General features: G+C 31.9%; 1 protein-coding gene across 1 annotated transcript; it reads right to left on the bottom strand.

The window, feature by feature from the left end:
• Nucleotides 1–6,124: 6,124 nt before the first annotated feature.
• On the bottom strand, nt 6,125–7,529 carry LOC136779499 (putative nuclease HARBI1). Its single transcript, XM_066737147.1, has 4 exons — nt 7,490–7,529; nt 7,095–7,338; nt 6,545–6,831; nt 6,125–6,480 (listed from the first exon to the last, which is right to left on the bottom strand). Exons 1-4 carry the CDS (start codon nt 7,527–7,529, stop codon nt 6,125–6,127), a joined length of 927 nt encoding a protein of 308 aa, XP_066593244.1.
• Between the last annotated feature and the right edge of the window lie 1,272 nt (nt 7,530–8,801).

Below are 8,801 nucleotides of genomic sequence, written 5' to 3'. Positions count from 1 at the left end.
ATACTATGTATTTACTATTTTTCATATTATTTGTTTGTAAAATAATAATTTCTATTCAGGAGGTGGCATATCTGAAGCTCCAGTAGTAGACGAATTTTTAGAAAAAATAAGCTCGCCATTAGGCAAATCTGCGGTGGGTATATCACACAGCCGTGATAGCGATTGTCTTCCATCGACGGCCATATATTCTACTGTAGGGCAGCTGTTAGAGACTGAGATAAATCAAGAGGATGTAGATGACCCTCAACCTATTATTGATGTATTAATAATACATCCTAATTCATATAGGTACATATGTTCCCGTAAAATATTTAAATCTCGTATTCCATTTTAGAATCTGGTAAACGAGGGAAACATTTCCAACTGGGGACATGGCGAGGGTCCAAATCTTTTAAGGCAGCCAATAAATGCATCACTGCAAAATTTTATGAGCCAAGGAAGAGAAGCGCTAAATGAAAATAATACACAAGCTAGAAGGGATGTAGATCAAACGGGAGCGAAATATAATATTCTAATAGAGAAGCAAATTGAAGCGCAGGAAATAAAAATTCGATTATACAAATTAAAAATTGAAATTGCCGAAGAAAAACTTAAAAATTTAAAGAGATTCAGGTGAAAAAACTTTTCGTTTTAAATTTAAGCAGACGCGTTTTATTTAAATTCTTTTATATATAGTTAACACTTTTATTCTGTTCACAGATCATAGACGTGTTATATTACTGTTGTAATCAGAATAAAATGAGATACATATATATATAATATGCATAAGAGATTATTCATGCTCTAAATGTATCAGATTTAAAATATACATATATATTCAACACTATAATAAAGTAGATAAATTTATTTCACATAACTTTCTTTTTTAATACTTTTTTCCTTATTTATTAATTTATAGCCGCACATTACAACACATTGTTTAAGGTTATTGTTATAATTTTACACTCATTTCAACAAAGCACGGCTGGAAGTTGGCACGGAGACCTGTCAAAGTCGCATTGTACTACCTGTTTTACCAAAACTTACTCTTTCAAAAATGACGTCACGTTTGGCCACTACCAACTTAAATTTCCGCATTCAGATTTTTGTCCGCCAAGTTGTACATGAGACTTGCCTGCTTTTGGACTGTTACATTGGCCCTTAGGGTCAATTCGACCAAGTAGGCTAACAGCCTAGCCTACTAAAGTAGTGGTACCAACGTTTGAAAAATGTATGAAAAAATTGCTGCGATAGGTTGGTAATCATGAATTTTCAGTTTTCTACCACAAATCACATTATGTGTGCGTTTTCAACTGCTTTGAAAGATCTGTTGTATTGCGTAGACCTACATAAACTTGGGAAGATCATTTTATTTAATCAAAAATTTTAATAAAAATGTAAGTATTAAATTTATTAATATCACATAATTGTATTATAGTGTATACAGTTTATATTTAATACATTGCAAATACTTATAGTTTTCAGTTATGGATAATCATCATCTCGCGCAAAAATCAAAACATGGGAATTATAGCACCGATGAAAGAATTGCCTTTGTTGATATCATTAAAAAACATTCTATAACTATAGAAAACAAAACTACTGATAGAATAGGGTTAAGAGAGAAAGCGAAAGCGTGGAATAAAATAAAGGAAGAATTTAATTTAATAACAAATTGCAAAGCTGAGTCACAAGAAAAATTAAAAAAATTGTGGAAGAATTTAAAAGCAAATGCTAGAAAAAAGTTTGCAGAATTAAAAAGAGAATTATATAAGACTGGTTATTATAAATGACATTAATAAATTAACTATTCGGATATGTTTCTTAAATTAGTTGATTAATTTCATGCAATTACAAACTATTTGTATAGGTGGTGGACCATTCAATGGGAAACCAGATCTATTGTCAGAAAAAGTGTACGAGATAATAGGAATATCTATCGAGGGCCTGGTAAATCCTTATGATTCCAACATGCACTTGGATCTGAGAACATCTGATCATGTAATTAACGAAGAGGAAGAAAATAACCCAGATAATGTTGATGCAGTGTTTGAGGTAAATTGACAGAGATATACTAACTACACTATATAATTCAAGCTTTAATAACAATTAAAAAGAATGTTGCATCTTATTGGGAATATTCATTAGTAAAAATTTTATAAATAATCATACCTTTACTGCAAATAATATTCATTAATACATATGAAACACAATCATATTTTAAGAGTTTTCCCAGTTTAATGTTAATCATTAAAATCTTACATGAGTTCTTTATTATGTTATGTATTGAAGAATTTTTTTAATATATTCAATTGCACATAATGTCAGTATACACTCCTACTTTATTTAAATCCTACTTAAGTCAGTTGAGTAGATTACTTATGTACAGTTTAAGTATCTTTCTAAACTTAAATGTTTAGTAAAACAAATTATTAATATTGTAAGCTTAATTATTTTGTCGATTTGTAATTGACATAAAAGAGATAAATGTGTACATTTTATCGCCAATAGACCCATCATAATTAATAAATTACTATTTTTTATTACCTACAGTATCTGATTAAAAATGAGGAAATAGAAGATTGGGAACATTGAAATAAAAATATGTTAAAAACACCATTGAGCACACCGCTGGCTGAAATAGTTAACAGAGGTGTATTGACACAAACAAAATGTGCTCCAAATGTATGCTCAAAAAAAAATCAAAGTTATGATGCACAGACTATTTTAATTGAAAGTAAATTGGAGCTTATTCAATTAATGCAGAAGCAGCTTACCAATAAAGAAATATTAGAGAAAGAAATTCTCGAAACACAATTGAGAAAAGAAAAGTTGCAAGTTCAAATATTAGAAAAGCAAATAAACCAAAGTCTGTAGTCTTGATGTAATTTTGTTCATAGATATTTGCATTCGTACTGATATCATATACTTAAATTACAGCTTTCATTATGTTAAGCCAATGTTATACAAGGCGAAATTTATTTTCTACTTTTTAATAATTGAAACAAGATTTTAAGTTAAATAATTAGAATAATATATTATTCATCACTTTAAATTATAAGACAATGAAAGTAGAATGTCTCATATTTAATATTGTTTGTTCCTCACATATTTTTTAATGTTACAATTTTTTAAAGTTTAATAAAAGAATAAGACTGACGAAAGTAATTTTATTATTATACAACAGTTGTAACAGAATGTAGTATATACTGTAATTAACTGTTTAAATAACATACATTAGGATATACACATTTATTGTAATCAATATTTTTTCTTTGTTACTGTTATTTGTTATACTCTGCTTAATTTGTTCTTTCATTAGTATGTGTCAGAAGATTATTGGGAATCAACTATACATATAGCGTCTATTTATGATCAGTGATATAAATAAAAGGGGATTTTATAGCAGAAAGAATTTTGAAACACTGTGTATACCAGCATTAATATATTTAAAGGTAAAATAATTTTACTTATACGATATGTTATACTTATATTATTATGTGAAATTCGAATAATTATTTCAAAAATTTTTAGTATTATTCAAAAGCGAAGTTGATTTCGATAAATAAAGTATACTCAGAGTTTAATAGTTATATCACATATTTTTGTATTCACATTGACGAGTACATACTGTGACCATGTACTATTTTAAGATAGTACATGTTCACTAAAAAGATATATATATATCTATCTATAGAACATTGAGACATATTATGGTCATATTATCAAGGCCATAATATCATGTCCTATACGCTTGGCCTACCTATCATCGGAAATACCGTATAACGTTCGGTGATTGATAGGTCATAAAGTAGAGTAACGATCGTGGCCCATAAGTCGTATGTTAAATGGGTCTAACGAACTACGGCCTTCCGCGGCTCCCGAATATTCAAGTTGAATTTTCGGAAGAAGTCAGACCTTGGATCTGATTGGTAGTACCAATAGCTTAATCGGCTCCGCCAATTAGACTTAGAGTTACGAAGAGTTGGGGATAAGGGACCAACAGCTCGTTGCTGGTGTCTCCCGATTTTTGGGACACTCGTTATTTAGTCCTGGAGAGGATCAGACGTTATTTTGCGACACTCGTATCTTAGTTCTGAAAAGGATCAGACGTATTTTCGGCAACTCGTTACTTAGTTCGGAAGAAGATCGGACGTGATTGTCGGCAACTCATTATTCGGAAAAGACGTAGTGAATAACTGTGGAAGCTGCTCTGCTCTGCTCCTCGCTGCTCTGCTCTGCTCTGCTTCGACCTGCTCTGCTCATCGCGGCTCCACGCTGCTTGACGCTGCTCAGCTCCGCTCTGCTCTGCCCTGCTCGACGCTGCTCTGTCCTGCTCTGCTCTGCTCGACGCTGCTCTGCGCTGTTCTGCTCATCTCTGCTCCGTCCTGCTCTGCTCTGCTCTACCCTGCTCTGCTCTGCTCTGCTCCGATCTGCTCTGCTCTGCTCCGATCTGCTCTGTTCAGCTCTGCTCGACGCCGCTCTGCCCTGCTCGACGCCGCTCCGCTCTGCTCTGCTCCGCTTTATTCTGCTCAGCCGTCGTCCTCCAGCTCCAACGGAAAAGGTTAGCGGGAGTCCCAGCTCCTAGAAATCCTTATATCACGAGTAAACTTCGGAAACGCGCTTAATAGCCGTGAAATCGTCAAAAACCACGAATTACGAGTTAAACATACTCCCAAAGTGCGTGGATTGGGAATTAGGGACATAGATGAGAAATTGGAACAATAGTCTAATATCGAGGAACTTTGAGATTCGCTAGTAATTCAAGGACACCGTCGTCTTTGGGTTTTCGGATATGAAATGTACATAATTTTTATCTATAACTTACGTTAAGTCCTTTTATCGATTACCGTGTATATAATGTCGTATTAAAGTATTGTATTTTCCGAGAAATTGGTTATGCGCTTACAGTATAGTTGATGGGTCGAATTCGGGTATAAAGAGTGACCGGGATATTCGTTCAGTTTCGAATTTCAGTTACGTTTCGTACAGTTCGTCGCGTTTAACCAGGGGTGCATCCCGAGGTCGAATTCTCCCCGAAAGGAGCTACCTCGTTCGATCACCTCGTGGTAATACAGTTCGTTTTCTCGTCAGAAGGAACCCCGGAGGTGAATTCTCCCAGAAAGAGCTACTCCATTCGGTTCTCTTCGCGAGAGTATAGTTTCGTTTAGTTAAAAGGTCGCAGGAGAAACACCTGCCTTGGGTAGGCCTTTATTTGATTAGTTAGTTGTTTAGTGAAGAAATTCGTTGGATTGATCCCGAGCACTCCGGAAAACCGTTTTCTACGCCATTTCGAGTTATAGTTTTGTAGAATACGAATAACGATCTATGCGCTATGAAGTCTGACAAATACAGCAATGTCTTTTTGGAAATATAGACACTTTATTATCGAATATAGTATGTAGTGATTTGACCCGAACTGCCAAATCCTTTTGCATTTTACGTTTCAGGAACTCACCCACTCTCCGCTTCCGCAATCCTACTCTTATATTCACTGAGCTAGTTGGCATTTTAGTTTGACGAATACAGTATTTTGCAGTCACTACAGTACAGTGGTTCTTTCGGGAACCTGGCGCCCAACTTACGTTACAGATTTTGATTTAGTTACAGCTTACGAATATCTTAGGGTCAGCCAAAATTTTTGTAGTGTAGCAATACATACATATCATACATAAAAGCTCCCTTATTTTTAATGCGGAATTAGACTATTGTAAACCCAAAACAGGTAAGTTTGTTAGTCAAGATATCCATGAACAATTGTTTTCTGTTGTTGAATCTTTGTAGCTTAATATAAAATGCAATGATACTGCTAATATTGCTTCTAGTATTTGACTACATATTATATTTGAAGAAAGAATAAAATCACAGAAGCCTGAAAGAAATAATGCAAGACCAGCTTAATATTTTAAATATATGTATTATATTGTAATAAACAAAAAGATGTATAGTGTTTACTTTTCAAAATAGTTTTCGATTAAATATTTTCGTTCGTTTGCATGCAAGTTTGGGTTTAGACTGCTAATAGCATTGCTATATACATCTGGATCAATATCCTCTACTATTACTGATGATCTGGTTAAATTATGTACAACAGCACATGCCACTATCATTACTAAAGTTTTTTGCACATTTCGGAAACGTGACCTTATGGCCAATACTGGAAAACTTTTTGTAATACTCCGAAACACCTTTCTACTAGGCAACGTGTACGTATAAGTGCCTCGTTATACAAAACTTCTGCAGAGCTTTGTGGATTTTGTAATGGTGTTAGCAAATATGGTAAAGTAGGGTAACCGGAATCACCGAGTAACAACCCACTACCAAATTCTTCATTTTCAAATCGCGCTTTAATTCGTGAATTATCAAACATAGTGGAGTCATGTGTCGATCCGAACCAACGAGCAACCAAATCTATGATCTCCATTCTTGAGTTGACAATCGCCTGCACATTTATGGAAAAGTACCCTTTTCTATTACGAAAATATTCACTATTTTCTCTACCTGCAAATACAATATATAAGATATTAATTTACGTGAATTTTTAATACCATTTTATTTGTCTTACCAAACGATTTAACTCGGACATGAAAACAATCAATAACACCTATTACTCTGACAAACCCAGAAATTTGAAAATTTTCATTTTGATTTCTAAACATTTCGCTATCATTAGATGGCATTTTAATATATTCCATATGTAAAGAAGCAATTGTCTCTGATGCTTTATGGATAAATGAATGGGCGCTAACTTCACTGATGCCACAAAAGTCAGCTACAGCAAGAAGAAAAGATCCAGTGGCATAAAATCTTAAGGTTGCAAGAAGCTGAATAATTGGTGGTATTGCGTTATTTCTGAAAATATAAAAATTTTATGCCAGCTTAAAATTACATCATACCAATATAGCTAAAAATCCAAATGAAAAGCCATCCTTCAATCTTCATGAAGTGTACCCTATTCACTAGTATACATTAATATATGAAATATAAATTAATAATGGACATCACTCACATTTCTTAAACATTGCTGAAATAATTATATTTTAACAATGTTTCAAAAATGTGAAAATATCAATTTTTTTGTACAGATTCTAAGTAAACTTAATTATATAATTTACCTGTCTGTACTATGAGTTAATTTCGGTTCGACCTTTTCAAATAAAGTCATAAAATGCTCCTTTGTTAGATGGAATCTTTTTTTAAAATTTATACCATCATAGACTTGAAACCAATTAATTCTTTCATTAATAATTCTTTGTCTTCGGTACTTATTATTAAATAATTGATCTATAATGCTTCTTTCATTTCCATTTAATTCCGTTTCATCATCAATAAACAGTAACCAATGCAGTGCGATATCCCCTACAAGATTATAAAAAGTTATAATAATGTAAATATGAAAAAAAAATTCATCACACACACATATCATTTGCTACAAATGATATAAGTATTATCTTAATCATATAAATGGTTTGATTTTAGCCGATTTCAGCAGTTTATATTATACAATTACCATTTATTATTCTTTGCGCGAAATCTTGATAATTGTTCATATCTGAAAACTATAAATATTTGCAACGTATTAAATATTAACTGTATACAGCAGTACAATTATGTGATGTTAATAAATTTAATACTTACATGTTTATTAAATTTTAATTAGTTAAAGAAAATAGCGTTTCCAATTTTATATAGGTTTAGACATCAAAACAGATATTTCAAAATATTTGAAAACATACACATTAACGTGAAATGTGATATAAAACTGAAAATTCATGATAACCAACCAATCGCAGCAATTTTTTCATACATTTTTCAAACGTTGGTACCACTTCTTTAGTAGGCTAGGCTTTTAGCCTACTTGGTCGAATTGACCCTTAGGGAACTTCAGTATAACAATTGCTTGTAATGAAAGATATAATCCATAAAATATCTTACTTTATTGCATGTTTTGTATGATTAATATACATGAATTACTTATTTAAATATGCTGACTATTTGTCCTTACCCTAGAAAACTATATTATCCCTAATTTTTGTATGCCCACTTAGTCAGATTCTTCTTTTAATATATTAACATTCACATATTTTGTGATCAATTTAACTAATTAAAAAAAATAAATAAAATTAAACTATATTGTGCTTACGTAAGTTTTAAATATAATTTTCTGGACTGTGGTAAATTGCTTTTATAATCTACTTAATATTTTCTGATTCTAAATTAAATCTTGTGTTATATAGCTTACAAAGCTTTAGTTTTACACATTGTACTAAATTATTAAAACTTTTTTATATAGTCTTTACGATAAAGCTAATTAAAGATACATGCATAAGTACATACATAAAACTTGAGAATAATGCTAAAACTATTTGCAGGATCATTTACATTATTCAGGAACCACAGAGTGTCTTGGCAGTTTGGTCTTCCGTATGAAACAAAATATCCAATAATTTTTCATTGATAGTTGTGCATTTGTGATATTTTAATTTATCATTATACATCTGTATATAAGGAATGTTCTGCACAATTTAAGAAATTAAATATTATATGTAATAAAAATTAAACAACAAAGAATCTTGCCTCCTACCGTTTAATATATGTATAATAAATAATACTTATCTAATTTGTGGAGCAGTTTAATTTCAATAACCTCTCAACTTTACTAAATGTCAAGTGGACTGTGGAAATAAAGAAATAAGATAAACGTATTGACGTCAACACAGCAGTACTTACCTATATCATATTGACTGCGTTCGCTTAATTACTGCCAGTACTGAAAACCTATATTTTAAAAGATATTGTAGAATTGTAGTACTCCCGTTCCT

This window comes from Prorops nasuta, unplaced genomic scaffold (assembly GCF_024137725.1).
Source record: "Prorops nasuta isolate Cenicafe-Biocafe unplaced genomic scaffold, Cenicafe_Pnas_1.2 PNAS00001, whole genome shotgun sequence".
NCBI lineage: Eukaryota > Metazoa > Arthropoda > Insecta > Hymenoptera > Bethylidae > Prorops > Prorops nasuta.
This window is presented reverse-complemented; position numbering and strand designations above follow the sequence as displayed.

What these genes read in the sequence shown, in the direction of transcription:
- LOC136779499 (XM_066737147.1), bottom strand. Translation starts at nt 7,529, where the DNA reads ATGAACAATTATCAAGATTTCGCGCAAAGAATAATAAATG. An exon ending in TTAACTCATAGTACAGACAG is followed by an intron (nt 6,832 to 7,094) that starts GTAAATTATATA and finishes TTATATTTTCAG; the next exon opens with AAATAACGCAATACCACCAA. An exon ending in TGTCCGAGTTAAATCGTTTG is followed by an intron (nt 6,481 to 6,544) that starts GTAAGACAAATA and finishes TTGTATTTGCAG; the next exon opens with GTAGAGAAAATAGTGAATAT.